This window comes from Synchiropus splendidus, chromosome 6 (genome assembly GCF_027744825.2).
Source record: "Synchiropus splendidus isolate RoL2022-P1 chromosome 6, RoL_Sspl_1.0, whole genome shotgun sequence".
In the NCBI taxonomy this organism is placed as follows: domain Eukaryota; kingdom Metazoa; phylum Chordata; class Actinopteri; order Syngnathiformes; family Callionymidae; genus Synchiropus; species Synchiropus splendidus.
Window position 1 is genome coordinate 13,853,271 of NC_071339.1, and position 24,113 is coordinate 13,877,383.

Sequence of the window (24,113 nt, forward strand, 5' to 3'; positions counted from 1 at the left end):
CAAACAAAAAGGATTTTAGGACCTTTTTGACAATATTCATTTGACGTTCAACATGAAGTGAGGGTGTTGTCTTGAAATATAGATAAATTACACTTACAACACTCTTGATTTTCAAAATTCTGTTTATGATAATCGATCGGTTTCACATTACTTCACCTCGTCGAAACTCATGCGACACGTGTTTTAAACATGGTGGTGCGTAATAAAGCGCGTCCTGCTCAGCCCTGCGCGTTCGCGAGTGGGGCTGCGGATTCAGGTCGACATAACATACGCCGTCTCTTACACAGTAGTCTGCCCCCGCTGTTCACCTGAGAGACCCGGAGGTGTGTGTTGGGAGAGCGACCCGTCACCGTGGCAGACTGAGTGGATGCAGGACAAGTGAAGTCTGAGCGCCATGGGAGCCGCGCTCGGTGCCCTCACCTTCCCTGGGTGGGTAAGTCAGACGCAATGCGATCAACATTTTACATCACACCCTGGGACAGCGCAGTGAAGCCCCGAACACTACGCGAAGATACACATAAAGAAAGTCTATTGAGGGTTTTGAAGTCGTGTTTGTGGCGCAAAGTTTGACGCTTGACGCACTGGCGACAGTGGCGTGTCAGTATTGGTGAGTTTGGGATTATGTCTTTCCAAATAATAGCATTAAACTCGTTTAACTACGACCGTCTGGTTTTATAATTAGAAATAAACGACTGAATTAGAACCAGGACTACACCGTTGCGCGCTTGGTGCTGTGCGCTCACGTGACAAATCGGATTAACCCTTAATTCCACAGCACAAACACAGTCGCAGTGGGTGATGTTTACGTGAGATTGCAGGAAGTTCGGACGTTGAAAAATGAAATTATTTTTGATATTTTATATATAAATCTCTCTCTCTCTGTCTCTCTCTCTCTCTCTCTCTCTCTCTCTCTCTCTCTCTCTCTCTCTCTCTCTCTCTCTCTCTCTCTCTCTATATATATATATATATATATATATATATGTATTACTAAGCAATATAGGATAGGTGTTTCCACTGAAACTAGTCGGAATGCCAGCCATATTTTTTTATATTTTCAGGCCAAATAGACGGGTTGTTTACGTGACCAAAAAATGTTTTGATTTTTTAAATGAATTATCAGCTGTGGACAAAAGTCAGTATTACACAATGATGTGTGAGACTGGGAGGTAGCAGATGTGACAAGCAAAAACAAATAAATTATCTTGGGACCAGAGTAATAAAATATAACATCAGACAGCTCTTACAATGGTTTGTGCACAGCACCTGCTGAATCACCACCGCCCTCCACATTACACCAGTAGTGTGGGTAAATCACCACCAGTGCCTCCGGCCACCGTGCAGCACAACGCTCCTGGAGAGTCGCAAATGACAGTTAGCCTGGCAAAAATGAAGAAACATAAACACAAAAACTGAACATGTCCACATAAGTTGGGAAAATAAACGTTCAAATAAACCAATCATGCAGCTGAAAAGGAAACAAATGAACTGTAAATCATTGTCTCAATGAAGGGATTGCTGTGTAAGAGCAGGCCCACATTCTGTGGCCAACAAAGCCACCCTAGAAACTAGAGGCCAACAGACACGCTGCTGGAGACAGAAGATAAAAAGGAGACAAAACAGCACTGACCTTTTCCGTTGCACTGTTTTGCTTTTAACCATGTTTGCAACATGAATCCTCACAGTATTGGTTATTTTTCTTTAAGAAGCATGTAAGCACTACCCTTATATTACATTATATTGTCTAGGAAAATAAACAGTTTTAATTCTTTGCGTCCATTTGAGGACAGGTTCCCCAACTGTGCAGTGGTGCAACCTGTTTGATATGCAGTTGCTGTCCAATGAGGAGGAACTCCACAGTGACCAGGATCAAATACGCCTTCACCTTGTTGCTGGGGACAATCCTGTCCTCCATCATGTTATCACCTGGTGTGGACCAGCAGCTGAAAAGAGTAAGCGTGACTGTAGAAATATATTTACCGACCTCTGAAATGACCCAGAACAGAGTATTTGGGAAAAAAAAAAACATTACAAGTGCAAGTCAGGGCTGTCAAAATGACTGTGTTTTTTGTTCTGAACGTTTCATTCCAGGTGACTTTTTATTTACTGTACTTACTTTGTTATTATTATCGTTATTATTATAATATTAAGTATTGATGACAAAATTACATAGTACATACTTGCAAGGAGCAGTGATCAGAGATGACAAATGGAGAATTTGAGGGAGGAATCGAGAGAAAAAAGCAACTCCAGCTCTTGTGAGGGGCACGGTGTGGAGTTAGGAAAAAAGAGTAAGGAACCGTACAAAGCTGAACCCACATACGTGTGGTATATGGAGCACAGATAAACTTGGACACTGAATTACAGGGAAGCACTTTAATGAACACAAATACACAAACAATAGAGTGAAGAAGAACACACCAACCAAGTCAAGGAACAGAATTTAAAATCACAAACAGGAGAATCAAGAACATGTCACAAATAAAACAGAAAGTGGTCAGCACTCACTCGACGACAGTGACATAAAATACACACGCCATACACAACAGCAACTATATATATATTTGTCCTGTTTGAGATGCCAGTTTTTTGGGTTGAGAGTGAAAAAAACGTACATGTTCTCCTTTCCTAATTCCACAATTTGTTCCAGATTCCAGGCTTCTGTGAAGATGGGGCTGTTGCCTACTTCCCGGGCATGCAAGCGGATCTCAACTGCCAAATCTTTGTTGGTTACAAGGCTGTGTACCGTGTCTGCTTTGGCATGAGTATGTGGTTCTTGGGATTTTCCTTCCTCTTGGTTAACATCAAGAACCGCAAAGATCCACGTGACGCTATCCACAATCGGTAAGCTTTATTATTCTGAAGACAGTAGTTCAAACCAGAACCTGAGTGAGCGAGTGAGTGAGTGAGTGAGTGAGCGAGTGAGTGATGAGTGAGTGAGTGAGTGAGTGAGTGAGTGATGAGTGAGTAAGTGAGAGAGTGAACGAGTGAGTGATGAGTGAGTGAATGAGTGAGTGAGAGAGTGAGTGAGTGAGTGAGTGAGTGGGAGAGTGAGTGATGAGTGAGTGAGTGAGAGAGTGAGCGAGTGAGTGATGAGTGAGTGAGTGAGTGAGTGAGTGGGAGAGTGAGTGATGAGTGACTGAGTGAGCGATGAGTGAGTGAGTGAGTGAATGATGAGTGAGTGAATGAGTGAGTGGGAGAGTGAGTGATGAGTGGGAGAGTGAGTGAATGATTGAGTGAGCGAATGAGTGAGTGAGTGGGAGAGTGAGTGATGAGTGAGTGAGTGAGTGGGAGAGTGAGTGATGATTGAGTGAGTGAGAGAGTGAGTGAGTGAGTGAACGAGTGAGTGATGAGTGAGTGAATGAGTGAGTGGGAGAGTGAGTGATGAGTGACTGAGTGAGTGAGAGAGTGAGCGAGTGAGTGAGTGAGTGGGAGAGTGAGTGATGAGTGAGTGAGTGAGTGAGAGAGTGAGCGAGTGAGTGAGTGAGTGAGTGAGTGAGTGAGTGAGTGAGTGAGTGAGTGAGCAATGAGTGAGTGAGTGAGTGATGAGTGAGGGAATGAGTGAGTGAGAGAGTGAGTGGGAGAGTGAGTGATGAGTGAGTGAGTGAGTGAGTGAGAGAGTGAGCGAGTGAGTGAGTGAGTGAGTGAGTGAGTGAGAGAGTGAGCGAGTGAGTGAATGAGTGAGTGAGAGAGTGAGAGAGTGAGTGAGTGAATGAGTGAGTGAGAGAGTGAGTGAGTGAGTGGGAGAGTGAGTGATGAGTGAGTGAGTGAGCGATGAGTGAGTGAGTGAGTGATGAGTGAGTGAGTGTGAGAAAAACAGTTTACCCAGGAAACGTGTGCAAGTGAACTTCAATGTGTCTCACTTAAATTATTTCTATTTGTGATTGTAAGTTGTGTAAATGGCTTCATGAGTGTTTTTCCTTTATTTGTGTTTCCAGATTTTGGCTTTTCAAATTTGCTCTGTTGGTGGGAATCACAGTGGGGGCATTCTACATTCCCAATGGGCCTTTTATCAACAGTAAGAATCGCAAGTAGCATGTTGACGTGTGGAATTCTCAGCGTCACCATGAGTAACTCAGCTCTTGTGCGCCAGCTTGGTTCATGGTGGGCTCCGGCGGTGCCTTCCTCTTCATTCTGATTCAACTGGTGCTGCTCTTGGACTTTGCCTACTCCTGGAATGAGTCCTGGGTGGACAGAATGGAAAGTGGGGATTCTCTGGGCTGGTATGCAGGTCGGTCTTATCAAGACGCTTCACAGTTTGAGACATAGCTCTTCTTAAGAAATGTTTAAATGTCTCAGTGTCATGTGACTATATGACAATAATTCATCAATAAACACATTATATTCAACACTAGAGTAACTGATGAGCTAAGTCCTCTACATAGCTCCTCTTCCACAGGTGGAAGTGGAGTCAGCTGATCCAGCAATACATTAAAATGCCAACGCTATGTCAAAAAGGCACTTTACTCATTGTCTGTCTGACATGTGCCAGAACAGAATTTCTCAGGTCTTCCTGTTGAAATTGGCTCAAGCAATTGTGTTTCATTATTGTCTTTTGGCTTCTTGTAGCATTGCTGAGTGTTACAGTCCTCAACTACATCCTGTCAATAGCTGCATTTGGGCTGCTCTTCATCTTCTATAGTCTGCCTGAAGCCTGCTCGATCAACAAGTTCTTCATCACCATTAACATGTCCGTCTGTTTGGTGGCCTCCTTCATCTCAGTTTTACCTAAAGTTCAGGTAATGGCAAACTCTCTGTCTTAGAAATGCTGTGGATAGATGAAGTGGGTTGCTTGCTCTTCAGCTCTGGCAACGTTTTCATGGACAGTTTCCACAGGCCGATGCAAGTATGGAGCCAGCTTTAGTCGTAAACCCGTGTACTATTCTTCACCAAGTGAGCTGGAACTGCAGCTTGAACACTTCAACACATCTCTGAGTTGCAGGATGATAAAATGATAATTTGATGGGTTGAGGTTCAGATTTTCGGGTGAAGGGATTTCACTTAGACTTGCAGGTCGGATCAGAGCCGACCATTCTCACCGTGGTTGTGGACTGTTTGTTCCTCTCCCCTCTGGCAGGAGGCTACGGTCCATCCAGACCAGAACCTCCCGTCACAGAAACAGTTTCTTCCCCTTTTTATTTTATTTTATTTCAAATTAAATATTTATTTTATTTTATTGACCGCACTTTATTCCGAGGCACTTTCCTATTTGGTGGGATCCCCACTGACCATGGCAATACATTTGATTCAGATTCTCATTCTGACTTGTAAATGGTGCGAATGGCCCTTTGGAGCAACGTTTGGGATCAATATGACAATATAATATAATCCACCTCCACAGCAGCTTTGACCCTGGCATACATTCGACAGCAGAAGGAAGAAATCAAAGAAAACGTGAAAGAGATACACACGAGTCAACAATATGTGTCTTGAAATTCATTCACATAAACAATAATGACATTCTCTGCGTTCCCAAACTGTGCTGCAACGTCGTACCCAGACACCTCACTGTTGATGATGGACCTGACTCGACCGCAGACACCTGCTTGTGCACTTTTTTGATCTATAATTGTTGCAAGACGATATTTAGCAGCGGTTAAAAAGTTCCTCCACTCCGCGTCCTATATGATTCTTTCCACCCATCCTCGCTCCCATGGCGCCATATATTATGCCATGGAACGCTCCTTCTACTGTCACCACTTGATCTGTGTGTATGACATAGTTTATATTTGCTGAGCTGTAGAAAATGTCCAGGTCTAAAAACATTTCCTGTACATTTGTTTTCCTTGGAGGAACTAGCTAATCCGCAGCCCACTATGTGAGACAATGAACTTGTAGATCTGCAGCTACATTTAGGATCATACTGAATGAACATACATGTTCACTCAAGAATCAGCACACCTGATGGCTCCATTGAGACACGTCGGCATTCACTTGCTTTTCTCTCATCTTTGTCCCCAGGAGTCTCAACCTCACTCTGGTCTGCTGCAGTCCTCCGTCATTACCCTCTACACCATGTATCTGACTTGGTCTGCTATGAGCAATGAGCCAGGTGACGTTTGTTCCATTTGAATTTGGGCACGTCTTTTTTTTTTTAACTTCTTGTTTCTACAGGTTTTAGGTGTTAATCCATACTTTTTTCCCCATAAAAGTCACCATTACTAAGAGAGAAACAACAGCAAATAATTGTTCTTTGACTAACTTGTCAAACTATGAAGTAATGGTGAGATAGTTGATCATGAGACGTGTTCAGTAAAACTCCAATTTGGTGGACTTGCTGAATGAAACTAGCAGGGTTTACAGCATCGCAAATCATATCATCTGTTGTCAGAAACACTGACTCTTCAGATTCCTGATGTAGGAGCCTAAATTTAAAAAGATGAATACATAATTTAAGTTAATTTAAAAACAGAAAACATTCATAACAATATAAGTTTATTATTTCGGAAGGAGGGATTGAAGGGCCTGCTTGCGGGTTTGTCATTTGAATGGCAGTCAGTTGAATGGTTTGAGGTGGAGGTGGATGGGAGCATGTGGTTTTGAGTTCCTGCGCAGCTTTTGTCACCTTGGGGCTTCCGTAAGGGCAGTGATACTTGCAGTCGGGAAAAAGTAAGAGAGGTGCCCCACGTTTTTTTGACCTCTCTCTCACTGTCTCTCAATATATTGTTGTTTGGATGCTACGGATACTTCGATGCCCTTTTTTGTATTACTGTTTGGCACCAGTAAGCTATTGAAACCTTTACAAATGATTCTATGTGGATTTTTTCAACAAGGCAACAAGAATATTGAGAGCGTCAAGCCGAGCTCCATTGTGTGGATACCTACACCTGATAATTTTTTTGGTGCTTTTACACAATATGGAATGATCATATGATTGCCTGTGGTATTAAAAATGTATTTGTATCATCGGTGGATCAAGTCAAGAAGTCATTCACTATGTGGGCCTGTGTCCTAGGTGTCTACTCTCCTTTGATGGTGCTGTGTTTTGTCCTCAGATGGAGAATGCAAGCCAAACCTCCTCAGCATCTTCCAGCGGATGACAGTTCCCACAATGGGCCCTCTGGAAATTGAGAATCAAACAGCTGTGGTGATTATTGGCACAGAGGAACCCATCCTGTCTTCACCATACCTGCAGTGGTGGGACGCTCAAAGTATCGTGGGACTGACCATTTACATCCTGTGCATCATTTACTCAAGGTACGTCCCATGTGTTTTCAGTGGCATGCCATTCTCTTTGTTCATGCCATGATGCAACTTCAATGCATCATGCAATACAGAATCAAAACGGCTTTGATGTAATGCAAAATGTGAAATAAACAAAAACAGGTGTTCAAATATCTGTTGTTTACTATTCATTAATCGAATCTATTTATCCTCAGCATTCGCTCATCCAGCACCAGCCAGGTGAACAAACTAACCATGGCCTCCAAAGACTCCATCATTCTAGCTGAGGGAGGCAGTAACTCTGAGGACAAGGAGCAGGCACTGGTCCCCTATAGCTACTCTTTCTTCCACTTCATGCTCTTCCTGGCTTCTCTCTACATCATGATGACTCTAACCAACTGGCACAGGTAGCCTACACATTTTACTTTTTTTTCTTTTATCAAGTTTTGATTTTACTCAGGCTCCATTTGCTTTCAACAGTCCCAATGCAGACTATACGATCACCAGCAAATGGCCAGCAGTGTGGGTCAAGATGATCTCGAGCTGGGTGTGTTTGGCCCTGTACATTTGGACTCTGGTTGGACCCATGATCCTCACCAGCCGGGACTTCAGTTGATGGATTTCAAGTGTTTGCAACACTTGAAACCATCTGAACAGGCAGATGACACATAAGACATCATGGAGGTGGAGCTGAACAGTTTTCAGCATGTTTTTCACGGAAGAATCCCGAAAGAACCATTCCAATGACTTATGTCTGCTACTCATGGAACTCAGGTCGAGCATTCCGGTCGTAGTGAAGTGAACAGATGGACAGCATGAGGACGGATGCAGACTGGAAACAGATATACTGAGCGTTTTATTGTCACCAATTACGTAAATTGTCAAAATGTTCCCTTTGCTTCATTTGGAAACATGCAGTCAAAATAAAGATATATTATCTGGGTCAGTCCATCTCCCAGCGCTTCAGCTTCTCGCTGGATCCTGGCTCTCCTGACTGAATGACAACGTTTGATTCCTCATGTTGAATGATGGAAAGATCTTTCTAGAGTTCCCTCTACAGTAAGTGTAAGCTCAACGGTCTTGTGTATATTGTCATATGTGACTACAGTCTTTCCTCATATACATAGAATGTGCAAGCTGCTTCCACAACTGGTCTTGTCAAGCCTGAACTCCAACCCAGCTCACTCGAACTAACAAAGAATTTACTGAGTGATGACCCGGGGAACTGAGCTCTCTCACAAACCAAACTAACTAAATGATAGGGACGCATCAGCGATCAGTGGATGCAGCATGCAGAGTGGCACGTTCCCTCTTAACTCATTACAATTCGGAAGCGAATCGGCTCTCCACGGACGCTCGATTTCTGGTCGTAAATATTGAAGATATTTAACATTTACAACCGTTTTCTGTATCAGGGCAAATTCACCCTTAACCCCAGACATGAGGATTTTATGAGGACAATATTGTAAGAGTTACAATAAGCAGCTGTTTACCATGGCCCTTGGTCATGACAGAGCAAAATTGGGGACGAAAACGTGTGTGAGTGTGGCCCCCATAGTACGTATCGACACAGTGAAATTTAAAATTTGAGTTCTATGAAAAGAGAAGAAACAGGAGACGAGTGGGCAAGTAGACAAATCTGCTTCTAAACGACACATATTTTCAATTCAACTGAAAAGACAAATGATGAGACAACTACCTTATTTGTATATATAGATAAAGATTTATTTTAAAGTTCAAATGACAGCAAATGAAAGACAAATTATTTGAGTGACTGCAATGTAGACTGGGTCACTGACGTGACAGTACTTCATTACAATACTACTATACTATATTATAGTATTCTATACTATATTATAGTATAGTAGTATTGTACTATAGCACAGTATATTGTAGTGTAGTCCAGAACTCTTGTCAAGTTCATAACCACCGGAAACGCCTGGAGTACTCCAAGCCAGGTTCCCACTTTCCACACCTTGAACAATCCACAGTCTAGGAATCCTTCCTTAGGTGATGTCCTTCTGCCTCGGAGGCCTGTGAATGTTTCTGACCACACACTTGACCATCCATTCGATGCCTTCGTTCACTCCTTCTCTGCAACGGATCAACATAAGCAACATATCTTGGTAAGGTCACATGGAGGTTAGCAGAAACAACCATCCTCCACTGAGCCATGCACCATCTTCACCACGCACAGCGCAACACCAACAGAAGCTGAAAACTACACCACGAATACAGACTCAACAATGCAAATCTGCTGCAGTACTTACCCAGTTAGGGCAGTACACGACTGCACCAAACAGTCCCTCTTCCCAATTTTGGGCGCAGAGTCACTGAAAGCTGTTTTGATGTCTGGTACTGATAGACAGTTCTGAAAATGAAAGTGACACGAGGGTTAACAGCAACTGGTTGTACTGGCAACAGTCCACAGACAGGTGGGAGATTACCGGAACATCCTGCTTGTTGACCAGCACCAGAAGAGGAACACTTTCCAGTACTTCGCTACTGATCATTTTTTCTGCAGAACAGAAAGTCAGATGATTCGAAGGGTCTCTCTTCTCAATACTCAATTCTTCAGATGAATACTTTTCCAGGCATTCGATAGATCGTTTTGGTGTCAGCAGTCATGTGACATGACGTCATGCCATTTACTGTCCTTCGTGACATCACATGCCAGCAGAGTACGAGAATGTTGTGTGCTTAAATTTATATCATTTATTGTGAGAGGTAAAATTCCCATTGTGTACACTGAGGAAATAAAGGGTGACAAACCATAGATGACAAATGGACCACCTTTGTAGAGAAAGAAGCAGCATTTGATGCAAGTGTTACTCACCAAAAGCTTCTTTTGACTCAGAAAGACGCTCCTCATCAGTGGAGTCGATCACATAGATGACTCCATGGGACTCGGCATAGTACTAAAGAAATATATATTTATTTATTCATGTGGTCTTGTCCAACCAAATAAACAGTTCATGAGTACAACAAAAGTTTTATTCCTTTGCATTGCTTCAATAACACACATTTGCTAATGTTCATGTCGGCAATACTGTTATTGAGAAGACCTTGAAAGACCCACAGCACAACGCACTTGTACATGATTTTCATGTGAAAATCAGATACATGAACTTGTTTAATTCAAGAAAACGCTCAATAAGCAAGGTTTCAATCTGATGACATTACTAGTTACAGACACTCTGTCTTCATTCCGATGATCTGTGTGGCCCTGGATTACATTATGATGCCCCAACTATCGTGTGTGTGTGGTATCGTGGAACGTAACCCCCGCAAAAATGAGGGAACACTGTACACGTAAAGTGAGTTGGCTGCCACTGAAAAACATAAATAAATATGTTATTACAGTTTAGTATGACTAGTATTTTCCTTAATATCAGTGGTAAGATTAAATTAGGTTGCCTTTATTCTTCCCATATTCAGATTGACATTAAGTGACTACAACCTATAACTTTTCTTTTCAAGATCTCAAGATGAAATTGTGGAGTAAAATAAGGTGACTTGACTTGCCTTGCCTTGAGACAACCTATTACTTGACATGGTTTGACTTGCCCAAGAAAAAATGACTTGAGACTTGACAGTTAAGACTTGAGACTTAAACATGAGTGACTTGGCTTTTACGGATGTGCAAAACCAATGTAGATATATTAAGCAATTCTCACAGGAACAGACACAGCAATATTCTGACTCACTTTGTCCCAAAGAGACTGCAGCTCCTCCTGTCCGCCAAGATCCCAGAACATGAGACGGGCCTTGCCTACATCAATGGTTCCAACTGGAAGGATCAACAAGGAAACAACCTAAGTGGCATACAAAACTTGAAAAAACCTTAACTGGTGAGCATGAATATATAATATCAATGTTCCAGCAATGAAATAAATCCACGTGCAAAACACTAAACCCTGCAGCTGTTGAGCAAAATTTTGTGTATGAAAAAAAAAGTACCACTGCCACCTTATGACTAAAACTGAAATTGTCAAAGAGACTTGAGAGATGAGGACGAATGTCACTGGTGAATCAGACAAACATCTGTAAAAGTTTTAAAGTGTAAATGACAATGTGAACAACTAGGTGACAATATTAATATGCTCAAATATTGCAATACTTGATTCACTGATATTGAATCAACAATCGTGCTGAGATATAGCAATACTTGAGTGTCCGATTTTGTCTTGATTTTTTAAGTCAGATATATCAATATTTAATCCATAGTTACTTGGAAATGCTGCCGCAATTGTGGCATGTTTAATGCTAACATTGACCTTTTATACGCTGGAGTTATTTCATTAAAGTGCCAAATTTAACTGAAAGTCTGACTGGACGGACGTCATAACAATAAACTCATTTTCATGTTCATCATATTGTACTATATTATCAGATTTTCTCCTTTAAATGATGGTTCTTATTACGATATACTGCTGAACTCACAGTATCACAATACATCGTATCAGCAGTCCTGTATCCAGATATGCATCATATCACAAAATACCAGCCAATACACAGCCCTACTGGTGATGTCATAATATACACATTAGATGAATTTACCCCCTTCTAAAAATTTGGGTCAGACACTCTTTTATAGTATACCACAACCTCTAACAGTTTCCAAGCTCCAACAACAACTAGAAAAATGCAAGTAGACATTTCTAGATTCAAAACATAGCAGTCAACCATGAGTTGAGAAATAAAAAAAACATCATTGCGACAAAGAAGGCAATCATTACTCACTGTTCAGACCAACTGTAGTTGTTATCTTTGACAAATTCATCCCCTTGTAGGTTTTACTGAACTTCGTTTTGGTTTGCTCCAGAAATGTCTACAAAGAAAACACCAAACAGTGGTCAACAAAGTCAGTTTGGGTAACATTGTGAAGTTTGTAAACTGCATGTATTTATGTTTCAAATCTGTGCCAATAAATAATCCTTTTTAAGAACTAAAGCTTGATTCCCTGAGCAGCAAATGAGCCCAGGCCAGTGTTGACAGTACCAGACCACCAGTAGGGGGACCTTGTAGGTGTATATCCCACGTATTGAACGCCTGAACTGACTGACTGAACTGGCAATAGGACATGTTTTTGATTTTATTAACAAACAGGCTCATTTTAGGTGCTATATATGCTGCTGTTATTGACATTTGTGATCAGTTGAGACCAGATGGGACTCACAGACACTGCACATTGCCCTGTTTGTAGTTCTCTATCGTCCTTGTTGGTCATTCAATCTAAACGGAGGCTTTTGAGTGATGCTGCCATTTCGCTTTAATTTCTTATAGCTGCGAAATGACAAACATTCATTTATTCTTTTATATTGCGGTGAAGCATCAGTGGTTGTCTTTAATGGCCCACTCACTGTTGCTGAGTACCAGCACACATCCAAACACCTCAAACTTCGATTTGTCCGTCCGTAACTCTTTTTTCCAATTCTCCTCTGTCCAATGAATGAGTTCTTTTGCCCATATTAATCTTTTTCTTTTGTTGGCTTTTTCTTTGCCACTCTGCCCTGAAGGCCAGCATCCCGGAGTCACCTCTTCACTGTGGATGTTGACACTGGCGTTTGGCAGGTACCATTTAATGAAGCTGCCAGTTGAGGACCTGTGAGGCGTCTATTTCTCAAACTGGAGACTCTCATGTACTTATCTTCTGGCTCAGTTGTTCAGCGGGGCCTCCCACTTCTCTTTCTACTCTGGTTAGAGCCTGTCTGTGCTGTTCGCTGAAAGGAGTAGTACACACCGTTGTAAGAAATCTTCAGTTTTTTTAGCCTTAATTTCTAAGAACAAGAATAGACTGTCGAGTTTCACATGGCAGTTCTCTTTTCTGGCCATTTTGAGCATCCACCCCGCAAATACCAGCACATAATGAAAACAAAGTAAATGTGTTTCTTGAGGACACATGTATCTTGGCATTATTGGCTCACATGACTTGTTTTGTCACCTAGCAGTGGGTCACATTCATTGTTAACCTAAGCAATTTAAATGGTACTCAGTACTTGAATGACTTTCATTGAAGGAAGCTAACAAATGAATTGTTTTTATAAGGTAATTACTAGATACACACACACAGCATCATGGTAAACAGGATCATTACCGTTCTAAAAACAAAACAAAAGACGTGATAAGAGGTGTCCGGGCCATTGACACAAGAGGAAGCATAAGGTGAACATTATGTCCACATGACTTACAGTCTTCCCAGCGTTATCCAAGCCCAGGATCAGAATGCAATACTCGTCCTTCTGGAACATGTACTTGTATAAACCAGACAGTAAAGTGTACATGATGGGGAAAGACAGCTCAGAGCAAATGACTTCCTGAGCTGAATACGCGTCGAAACAACAACACAACTGCGTACTTCCCCGACACAAACTAACTCTGGAAACACACCAAGCAACCTGGAATAAACGCTCCTTTCGGCAAATGCGGTCGCTTGTAAACATTCGACCACTGACCGGAAGACAGGAGAACTGCACTGCGCGTGCGCGGGGCGGAGCCCGGGCTAGTGACGATAAGGCGGCCTCTTTAAAGCGCATGTTGCAGTCAAATACAATAATTATTCTTTTTTATTATCATTGACACAATCATTATTATGATCTCAATACCAATTATTTTATTATGACAATAATGTTATATGTGAAATATTTTCTCGGCTTTCAAATTTCCTCGAGCCAATTTCCGTCGACGACCGATGACGTGTGTCGCAACTCACCGTTGACGTTCAGGGTGTAATAAATACAGATAAAATGGATAAAACATTTGGAAGTTTCATCACGTCGCGCTGCACCGGGAAAGTACGATTTAACAAAATACATAAATGTTTGTGTTTATTGTCAGCTTGGTATCTTTACAAATCATATACTCAATTATGTGCGTGCTATTTATTTAGATATAAATATATCTAAATAAAGATATATTTACCACTTGAATTCTACGTGACATGAACGTCTGAATTAGCCAACACACACACACACACACACATATATATATACCACTGTATGTATATATATATATATATATATATATATATATATATATATATATATATATATATATATATATATCGAGAACCGAGGTACCACTGTATATATATATATATGTATACCACTGTATATATATATATATATATATATATATATATATACTGTGGAGCTATTGTTGAACTGTGTGTCTTTCAGCTCTTAGTCAGTCTTTCACCTCCACGCTGCAAACATGTTGGCTGTACCCAGACACAATAGAATAAAGTTTATTCTTATTCTTAGTGGTGACCCATTCCCAATGGCTCTACAGTAGGTGTTTACTTTCAAGCATATTCTTAGGTGATATAGTGTCTGCAGTGATGTTTTGCTGCTGGTCCAGTGTCCAGTTTGCTAGATGCTCAAAGTAGTCAGCAGACAGGCAAGTATGGCAGACGACACTACACACGTGTATGATGATGTAGATGACTCTCCCTTGTTTGGATGTGCTCCCTCTGAGTGGCACCTTATCATGTATGTTTTTCTTTGCACACAGCTGTACAACTTCTTTGGCTTTTGAGACCAGATGTAAAGTCCGTCTTCTCTGCTTGTACAGAAGTGACTGACAGGATAGACCACAGTTATGTTCTGTTGGCAGTAGCTCCCAGGTCCCATCTCTGTGAAAGCCCCGTGTGTGGGAGGAGTCAGTTTCAGTAAGGATCCAGAGGACGTGGGAGGAGACACAGCAGCCGTGTAATGCGTTGAGCCTGGGAGACCAAAAAAAGTGTGATCAATGGTAATATTCATGCTTGGCTCCTCCCAGATTATTCCATTAAGGATAAATGGAGGATTCGGCTAAAATCTAAAAACAAGTGACTTAGCACTCTCCATATGAGGAGGTTAATGGTTCTTGATTCTATGAGAAATAGTCCTAGATCTTCTGTATGACACATTTCCAAATCCAATGGAAGTCAATAAAAGTATGGACACTTTTCAGATGAGTTTCTAGCGGGCAGTTCTGCCGCCAGCCAGCCATGTCACCCAGCCTCTGAACTTAAATCAGCTGAGGGTGCACTCACTGTCGTGGAGTCGACGCTTCAGATGAGAAATGAGCGGAAATGTCCCTTGACCACAGAATTTTCCTGAAAAATCATCCATATCCAAAGTCCACACAGTGGCGCCACCTAGCTGGTTCCTCTTGATATAATGGACCTGCACAACAGACCAGTCATTCAGTAACTGTGTGGTATGAAAACTGGTGGCTTGAGAAGAAGGGGCAGCCCATCCTCACTTCACTGAGAGAGCGGGACTTTTGTGTTTCCTATGCTGGGGCCCTAAAGTGAGGGTGGGTTGAGGAAGGCAATTACCTTTGCATTAACACTGTCCTGGTGGTCAAAGCTCACCCACTGATTGCCTTTCGCAGCAAAGGGAATTTTCTGCCTCTCTGACCACTGAACAGTGGCGCCACGCAGGAAAGTGCAGGTCTGGTAAACATACACAATAACACTGAAAACATTTGTTGTCACTCTGATGATACAGTCCTCACTGACGTCAAGAGAAGAGCTTCAATGGCTTGTACAGTCGCAACAAACGTTGGACTGAATTTTAAAAATAAATACAACCATTAAGGATGTTGCGATCACAAAGAACATGAGAAACCTATAGACACATGAGTCCGATCTTAACGCCTTTGGGCGCCATCATTGGAAAATTGCGACAGGAAGCATCGGTGCATGAATACAACCCCAGCTGCAAACATGTTGTAGTTACTATTTCACTCCAGCAGCTGGCGGACAGCTGTTACGTTCATCTGAGCTCAGGTGATGCAGAGCCAGTTGGGGTTTATGGGGAGACTTCGCTGGGTGGCCAAAGAGGAGGTACTGGCAACTACACGATGGAATTTCTTTAGCTGATGAACCTGGAATATTTGGCAACCATGAGTCACTGGATTGAATTATAGCACACTACTCCTGACTGATAGTTTCAGTCCAATTTCGAGTCCTTAACTTTATTATTTCCAATTGAATATTTGACATACTGTTTTGCTTTCACGGCTCAGCTAAAAGAAAAAGCTAGCTTTTGAAACACGCTGACATAACTGTAACTACTGTACTATAAACTCAGTCAGCTTCAAAACGTTTTTTTTTTCTGTCCGTGTAAGATATACTGTAATATTGAGGAGTTGATTCTACCTCATAGTACGACCAGAGGCCAATCTCCTGAGTGTAGGGCCCAGGAGTGGCGGGGCCTCTGACTGGAGATCCTAGGCCAGTTGCATTTGAAGAGAGAGTGAATGAGCGGGCATAAACGGGAAAGCCAAGCAGCAACTTGACTGCAGGAGCGCCTCGTTCTATCCAGGACTGCATCACATAATCCTAGTGTGAAGAAGCACAATGAGCAGAAAACGAATGAGGTTAAAAGAAAATGGCAATGTTCTGGTATTTTACGGTATACTAGGAGTGATTTCTCCCACCGATAGAAAGCACTGCTTCTACAGAGCGGTGGCCAAGGTATCTACCACCCCTGTCATTCCATTTTGTTCAATGATGCCATTCAGAAAAAGATTGAGGAGCATCAGCTGCAGGACCACCACATTTTAAAACAGCTTCTTGAACTGTGATGAATAAAAACTCTGTTGTGTTTAGTACACTTACTGCTCTCCTGCTCACCCAATCGGTGCTACCCTTCTCATGAAATTATTTATCTTTGCTATTCCATTTTAACCTTGCTTTAATAATTTTAGCGTATGGTATAGATTTCTGATGTTATGATTGTACACTGCTTTTAAATTACGGATAGAACATTTCATTTCTTTTGTACTTGTACCCAGGAAATGACAAAATAAAGAACCTTGAACTTTGAATTTTATGCATATAACATGGCCAAACATACATAGACAGTACTTAGCATACATTTTAAATAGTGGCTTTTGAGCGTTTCTAGAATAGTGTGATGAGGCCCCGTATTGCAGGCAGTCTTTCTCATCCCTGTGTCTGCAGCCAGATGTGACACCTCGAGCTCAAGCCTCACTGGACTAGTCCCAATGCAGTCTTTCCTTAAAAGGCCCGTAGGTCTACACTTGGAAGCCACTGGTTCATTTTAAATTTAGTAGTTTAAGGAACCTCCTTTGAACACAGACCGTGGATTCAAGTGGGGGGCAACCAAGCTACCTCATTGCTTGTGATGTTGACCCACATTAAGCCACCGATTATGCAAACAGTTGACAAATCTATAACTTGTTGTAGGTCCATATGAGCTCTGACTCATTTACTATCTGCTTGATTTTCTTTTTAAAAGTAGAAACAATTCTCTAAAGAACCGGAAATGTTGTAGAGGATGTATGCAGTCCAACTCTGACTCTGATGCAGGATTGTTGTTTCCATTCGATCTGAAATTTGACTCACAATATTGTCTTTGTTGTCCGTATACAGAGGGCTGTGGTGGGCCGTCACTCCATCTAGATGACCATGCAGGTCAGTTGTCTTCACACTCATGAAGTCTAAATACCTGTCAACAAACAATGTGGCTGCATCAGTGAAAGTCATATTACAATTGGACACAACAGTGAGTGTTGCTCTCACTTGGACACCTCAGAGATTTCATATCCACCATCAATAATTCTTGCTCTAGCTGGCACAGCTGCAGAAAGAATTAGTCGCCCTTGTCCAGAACTCTCTGATTTGTAAGCATTAAAAAGCTCCTGGAAACACAGCAAAACAATTTCATGTAAATGCAGAAATTAACTATCTTTTACCATTGTACACCAAATACCACATTACTTTTTTGACAGGGCACATTTTCCCTTTAACTGAAATGGGATAATGTTATCAGTTGGATTTGTAAAATAGTATAAGAGTATTGCCATTGGATAAGTAGAGATCCAGAACACACTACCAATGTTTACAATGTGTTTAAAACATTTTATCTTTTTGATTTTTTTCAGTGAGAAATGACGACAACACGATTGCTTTGTGGTTTACCCCTTGGTTAGTTGCTGAGCTCCATTGTTCTGCAGAGTCAGTTGGTGCTTGCTCACTATCTGATGTCTGGAAAACAATGTGCCTGGTTCTGCAGTGTCCATGATGCACACATGCCAACTCTGTCTGAGCAAAGAGGCGGCAGGGCCATCCCCGCTTTGATCCATTAGGGATGTCTTTCCGTGCTGCTCTTTCTAGTGCAACTCCATTATGTCAGGACCAGAAGTTCCTCAGTCCCAGGTAACCAAGAGTTCAACTGGGCTTGTTAGTAACTAATTATAATTCCTAATAAATGTCTTATAATCCAACTTGCAGCAGGGGGAAGGAGGGACAAGTCACCAGGTAAAGTGGACTGGTTAAGGGAGTGTGAGCTTTGAAGATGAGCCAGTCAGGTGCAGGGTCAGTCGTGATTTCAGTACCAAAGTCAGCAGAGCTTAGCAAACATCTACAGCTATTTTTTCTGCTCAAGCATCCATCCATCCTCATCCACTTATCCACTGCCAAGGAATGGGGGCAGCATCTTCAGAAGGTTGCACCAAACGTTCTTCTCCCGAGCAACATCCACCATGTCTGACGGGGGGATGCCGAGACACCCCCAGGCCGGTGAAGAGATCTCATCACTCCACCTGGTCCCGAGTGGTTTAGCGTCTATATAGCGTCTATAGCGGCACCCTTGTTTTATAGCAGGTTAAATAATGGCACCCCTGAAGATAGTGGTCCTAGACAATTGCCTGCCCCCTGCAGACAGGCACACTTGATGAACCACAATGAAATGAAAGTGCGTCAAACCAAAGCAGCAAACATTGTAGTCAAATGACACAAGATTTTTTTTTACCTTGCAGAGCAGAGTGAACCTCTTTTTGTCCTCAGGTGAACTATGAACCCCCAGCATCTCCCAGTCCAGATCCAAACCGTCAAAACCATGAGATCGCAAAAACGTAATGCTCGACTGGATGAATGTCTGTCTGCTGGCCAGAGTGGACACCATGCTGGAGAACCTGCTGAGAGCAATTGCCATAAAGCCTTTTACCCAAACATCACTTTCAACATCAGAATGTCATATGTGCTCCAGTCATCTGCGTGAGGGCTTTTTACCAACTGCCTCATCAAAATGAAAAGGCACTTTGCTGATGGAGACAGTGTTGCTGGGTGATCACCGGCCTTCAACTGTCTAAATGGTGTTAACCAATAGACTGTTCCACTTCTTTCACATCGGGAATGCCTTGGCTGCTGCTGAGACTTGCTTCAGACTTCCTACACTTGTGATGACTTGAAGTGATTGGTTGACACTGGACTGTTCAAAGAGATAGTCCCCAGTCTGACTCCAGCTTCACCTCCAGCTGTGAGCCTGCAGATCCTGCTCCTCCCACTCTGCTCAGCCTCCACTGTCACTGTCACCTGACGTCACGAGTCACTCTTCATGTTACTTATATCACATAGAGTGGGCTGTATATTAACCTGCGGCCAGTTAGCATTCCACAAAGAACTTTAGTTTCATGTCATATCATTACACATTGTTTTCTGCCTCGGTCCATTCTGATCCTTGGAATCTTTAATCAAGAATGCCAGTTACCTTTGAATTGCTTTGGTGCGTATTACAGTATAATCAATTCGACAGCTTCTGCTCTGTAAAAAAAACCCATCACATTCTGACAGTAGTGGCTTTAGAATTGAAAAAAAGTGAAAAAATTAGGTTAGAAAAATAAATCCTATGAGTAAATATAAACATTTTTTTTCATAGTTTCCTTTGGACCAAACCAAAGGAGATCTCATATTCCTGGAGTTAAATTCCTTAAAAAAGTCTTGTAATTGTGTCACATGACGCATGTGTCTCCGATATTCCTTCCCCCAAAGTCTGTACGTCCGACTGGACAGAAGTTTGGCTTGATCTAATAAAACAAAGTGACAATGTGTTTGGTCATTCGAACTTTGTATCACGAACCTTATTATCCTGGAAAGTTTGCTTTAGAAGGTGAAGGATGTATAACACAGAATTTCAAGTTACACTAGATGAAACTCAAGATTGCAACTAGCCAGCTCCAAATATGGAGCATGATGTCACTATCACTCTGCAGAAGCAGATGACGGACGCCTGGAACTCCAATCTCAAAAACATCTGTGGGCGTGTTTCCATCCAAGTTTTTGAGTAAAATGAGTTTGAAAACCGCCCTCTGACGGACTAACAATATTTACTCAGATGAAGATGAAACAGCGGGACACAAAGTGACGGCAGCTTTTATGCGTAGTGACACTTGTCCATTCACTGTGACAGTCCACAGTCAGCGCATACTAGAGTCGATTCATCACCGTGTGCAGGGACATGGTGGAGGCATGGACAAAAAATTGTAATGGAAGAAACGACAATGAAAAAACAATAAAAAAAAGAAGACAGAAATAGTAGCAGATGCAGGAGAAGTGGCGGGATACAATACAGCGTGAATAGTGGTTCAAGCAGCGCTGGTCTTCATGGTCCTTTCAGGGTGTCAACAGTGGATCAGAAAAACATCTGTTCTGTAACTCACGATGGTCGCGCCTGGGGACGTCATGCAATCTAGATGAGTGAATGTACTCCCAGGCCAAATTCGGCTGATACTGAAGAGCTTTTTTTCCTTCACATTAGGCCTTTATCTCTAACCATTTTCAAGGTACAACCATATGAAGCGATTCCAAAGAGCAATCCAAGGTAATAACAATTTACTTTTGGATATTAAAACAGTGGAAGCACTGAATCTACGGCAGCCATGCAACAGCAGTGTACTCACCGAGACCTGCTGTCTTCTCGCACTGACAGTAGAGTCTTCAGGCTAGAGCTGCATCTCCAAACACACAATTTATGATTCAGTTTCAACGCCTTCACTCAAGCCCCAGCACAATGAAGCATTAATAAAATTGGAGGAATCTAATTTAAGACATGTTTGACAACAGCTACACATATATTGACACGCTCCTCTTCATTTGTCGACGCACCTCATCTTCAGCTCCATGAAGGACTTGTACCGGCTTTTCTCATTCAGTTCACTCTCGGTGAGCTCATTGTTATGGTTGATGACGGCAAAAGAATATACCAGGTGAGTACAGAGGGACGGGTCCACGTTCTCAGGAAGGAATTTACCCACTCCACTCCTGTACCGAGACCAGTTGGTAAAATAACACACCAACTTTGTTGTAGTGGCTGCTTTAAAAGAGGTAAAAAAAAAAAGAAAATCAACCTTAGGAGTAATTCCACTTTAGTTATCTTTAAATGCATCAGCTTACCCATCTGCAAGTATAGCTGCAGAGCAACTGCAAGAAAGTTACAACAGCATCCTAGTTACAAGTGTCAGAGGTGAGCGACCTCAAAAGCAAGGAAAGGAGAGTCTCACCAGTAGCAGGTACAATCCCAGGATTCATCTCCCTGTCTAGTCTGCTGCCTCCCAGTGAATGAAAAACCGAGGAAATGTAACCATGAGCTCATGCCTGCCCTGCTCTGACTCCTGTTACTATACATCACAATGCTTTGGTGACGCAAATAGATGTTTCCAAAAATATGCTCTGGAGTGGTTTAGAATGATGAATAGCTGCTGGGACTTTCGCTGCTTTCAGGATTTAGAAGTGACCCACTTGCACTTTCCCACCTTCCAACACGAAAACCCCTGGCATGAAATCAAATACCAAACCAAGCCTGCATCTACTAATATCCCTTGGTGTCATGCTGATATTCTCTTGCCTGGGCGTTATTCAGGTAGAGGCTTGGAAGACAAAGGCTATGTCATGCTGAAGTACTGTGTTTTAGCCAGCAGGGCAAAGTGGGTGGACAAGCCTCAAGGACAAAACCTGAGACCACAGAGGGATCCACAATTCAGTTTCAATGTCAGGTATGCCTGAGGTCCCTGCAGAACCAACACATTCTCACTCCCATGGTGTAACACGAACAAAGGTGCGTGCACCTCTAGCAGCCAGCTCTTTTGGAACACTGTTTTTTTTACTCACTTTGCATTTGTGTTCCTGTTTTGTTGTAGATATGCTGGATCCTGATATGGACATTGACACCTTTGTGTCTGGAGACCTGCCATCATACCGTTGTCCGCACACAGATGGTGTTTCCCCGGATCTGAGGTGGGGAGGAACAGACGGAGGAGTCGCACCAGGGCTGGGCTTCCAGAGTGGAGGGAGGGACAAAGCGGACTCTTATTGTAGGGAATGCCTTGTCAGATGGACAAGCTAGTGGCACTAGTCAAGTCACACAGGTGTGAAGCATAGTCACACAGCCATGGCTAGTGTCTTTGTTCCCACAGTGTCACGTCGAGTTGTGTGTGTCTAAAATTGTCATGATTCCGCTTTTATTTTGGTCCCTTGAGTCCTGTTTTGTTTTCTCCTTCCTTCCTGTTCCTGTGGCACACGGCTGGAGCCTATCAACCCCTGATCACCTGTGTAATAAGAACACCTGGACTCCAGCAACGTGTGCCAGATCGACTCCTATTGTTCCTGTGGTAAATAGTCTCTTTCTCTGCGTTTGCTATCTTATTTTGATTATTTTGTCTGAAACCCTGGTGCCTGAGTTAGTGTTGTTTTGTCCTGTTTCCGTGTGTTTCCTGGTTTATTTTGTGACTGACTATATCTGTTCATTGTGCTTTTGTCTCTCTGTTTCCAGAGTTTATGGACTTCTGCCAGTTTGGTGACTCTGGACATTCAGACTTTGCTTTGATTCTCCCGGTTTGGTGATGCTTTATGTTGGACTCTTATTCATGTTTATGGAATTCAGCCAGTTTGGTGACTGTGTTTGGACATTCAGACTTTGCTTTGATTCTCCCGGTTTGGTGATGCTTTGTTATTGTAAGATTAAAATATTGTATTTGACTCGCTCCTGCCTGCTGTGTACTTTTACCACTGCACTTGGGTCCCGCTCCACATCTTGACCCATAACAAAAATGTTCGTCTTTAAGGTCTTCAATGCTACTGAGCTACCTTGCAAGCAAAATGTCCCTATTGTGGCAGAATGGGTGTCATAAATATGCGCTCAGTGAGCAACTAGAAGACCCACAGTATGAAGAAGCAAAAATTTGGAAAAGGCGTTCTCGTTGTTAGTCGAATTTCTTTGACTGGATGTTTGGGGCAGCCATGTTGGATGACATATGCAGGGGGTCTGACATCCTCAGTCTGGGAGCTTAGCTTCGAGAACAACTGGATAGCACCGTAGGTCTGTGCAAAGGTCCTGCCTCTGACTCTCTCCTGATATAAATCACTTTCTGTCAGACAAGATCATGAGACTTGTGCCACGCTCTATAGAAAGGCTCACAGTCAAGAGAGGCTGCTCACGCTACAGAAAGTCTTTTCAAGCTGCCATGAAGTTGTCTGTGAATGCTATGAATCATTTCCTCCAATATAAGTTTCGTGATTTCCAGTAAACTTCTAACAAGGGCCCACTTTGCTGCTGTCCAGCTGCAGATTCCCGCTCTTGGTTGTGCAGGAAAGCAGTTGAAGAAAACAATCTAATAGAGTCACGTTGGCCTCCATATTTTGACATTTGGTTTTTTGAATAGAATAAACAGCAGTGTGAGAAGTGGCATACCTGTGTGTGAGCCCAAACAGACTTAGAAATAGACTTATTTTCTTGTTTTTAATGTGCCAAATTTAACAATGTTCAGTCACCGGCTTATTGCCAAGGCTCAGCCCATACTCAGACATACAGACACAGATGGGAGGTGAGCATGAACATACCCCACTTGCACGCTCAGCTGCAGTGTGGCGCGAGGATCCTTCTGCAGGTGCGAACAACAAACTCAATATGTACATGAATTACTCTTTCCACAGTAGCTGACTAGTGAGCGGCCAGGCAGATGACCTTGCAACAGCCCTAAATGAAATATGGAATTGAAACGTCTGTCCCTGTATAATGCTGCAAACTTGCATCCAAAGCATGTCCCAGTCGGCTGAGTGGAAACTCTCCAACACCCTGTGCACCAGCAGCCATCGACTCCACCCAGCTGCTGCAGTCAGAATGGCAGGTTAGTGAAAGTCATTGCCAAATACAGTCATGCAC

The 24,113-nt window shown here is 42.5% G+C and overlaps 3 protein-coding genes across 7 annotated transcripts; 1 reads left to right on the forward strand and 2 right to left on the reverse strand.

The window, feature by feature from the left end:
* The first annotated feature begins 222 nt into the window (after positions 1–222).
* Positions 223–8,098, forward strand: si:ch73-267c23.10 (serine incorporator 3). 2 transcript variants are annotated; one of them, XM_053867953.1, is made up of 10 exons: positions 223–433; positions 1,788–1,949; positions 2,648–2,841; positions 3,936–4,015; positions 4,091–4,228; positions 4,567–4,736; positions 5,959–6,049; positions 6,993–7,194; positions 7,377–7,568; positions 7,642–8,098. In XM_053867953.1, exons 1-10 carry the CDS (start codon positions 395–397, stop codon positions 7,775–7,777), a joined length of 1,404 nt encoding a protein of 467 aa, XP_053723928.1. In that variant the 5' UTR covers positions 223–394; the 3' UTR covers positions 7,778–8,098. The 2 variants fall into 2 exon arrangements, with proteins under 2 accessions (XP_053723928.1, XP_053723929.1); XM_053867954.1 differs by having other exon boundaries at positions 223–429.
* A 780-nt stretch (positions 8,099–8,878) lies between these two features.
* arfrp1 (ADP-ribosylation factor related protein 1) lies at positions 8,879–13,623 on the reverse strand. Of its 4 annotated transcripts, none has more exons than XM_053868226.1 (8): positions 13,353–13,623; positions 12,740–12,884; positions 11,905–11,992; positions 10,869–10,951; positions 9,998–10,079; positions 9,609–9,679; positions 9,432–9,532; positions 8,879–9,255 (listed from the first exon to the last, which is right to left on the reverse strand). In XM_053868226.1, exons 2-8 carry the CDS (start codon positions 12,740–12,742, stop codon positions 9,168–9,170), a joined length of 516 nt encoding a protein of 171 aa, XP_053724201.1. In that variant the 5' UTR covers positions 12,743–12,884; positions 13,353–13,623; the 3' UTR covers positions 8,879–9,167. The 4 variants fall into 4 exon arrangements, with proteins under 4 accessions (XP_053724201.1, XP_053724203.1, XP_053724200.1 ...); XM_053868228.1 differs by having other exon boundaries at positions 12,700–12,884; XM_053868225.1 differs by lacking the exon at positions 12,740–12,884.
* Positions 13,624–14,531: 908 nt separating this feature from the next.
* Positions 14,532–19,097, reverse strand: LOC128760438 (acidic mammalian chitinase-like). Its single transcript, XM_053867853.1, has 7 exons — positions 18,930–19,097; positions 17,699–17,817; positions 17,522–17,624; positions 16,310–16,492; positions 15,485–15,601; positions 15,197–15,329; positions 14,532–14,884 (listed from the first exon to the last, which is right to left on the reverse strand). The coding sequence occupies exons 1-7, from the start codon at positions 19,080–19,082 to the stop codon at positions 14,532–14,534; spliced, it is 1,161 nt and encodes a 386-aa protein (XP_053723828.1). The 5' UTR covers positions 19,083–19,097.
* Positions 19,098–24,113: the final 5,016 nt, after the last annotated feature.

Coding starts and splice junctions, on each gene's coding strand:
- si:ch73-267c23.10 (XM_053867953.1), top strand. CDS start 395: ATGGGAGCCGCGCTCGGTGCCCTCACCTTCCCTGGGTGG. Junction 434..1,787: donor CCCTCACCTTCCCTGGGTGG/GTAAGTCAGACG, acceptor ATTTGAGGACAG/GTTCCCCAACTGTGCAGTGG. Junction 4,016..4,090: donor CAATGGGCCTTTTATCAACA/GTAAGAATCGCA, acceptor CTTGTGCGCCAG/CTTGGTTCATGGTGGGCTCC.
- arfrp1 (XM_053868225.1), bottom strand. CDS start 13,604: ATGTTTACAAGCGACCGCATTTGCCGAAAGGAGCGTTTATTCCAGGTT. Junction 11,993..13,352: donor TGGATAACGCTGGGAAGACT/GTAAGTCATGTG, acceptor TTTTCTTTGTAG/ACATTTCTGGAGCAAACCAA. Junction 9,533..9,608: donor TCAACAAGCAGGATGTTCCG/GTAATCTCCCAC, acceptor TTTCATTTTCAG/AACTGTCTATCAGTACCAGA.
- LOC128760438 (XM_053867853.1), bottom strand. CDS start 19,082: ATGGTGTCCACTCTGGCCAGCAGACAGACATTCATCCAGTCGAGCATT. Junction 16,493..17,521: donor CGGACAACAAAGACAATATT/GTGAGTCAAATT, acceptor TCTTCACACTAG/GATTATGTGATGCAGTCCTG. Junction 15,330..15,484: donor AGGACAGTGTTAATGCAAAG/GTAATTGCCTTC, acceptor TCTGTTGTGCAG/GTCCATTATATCAAGAGGAA.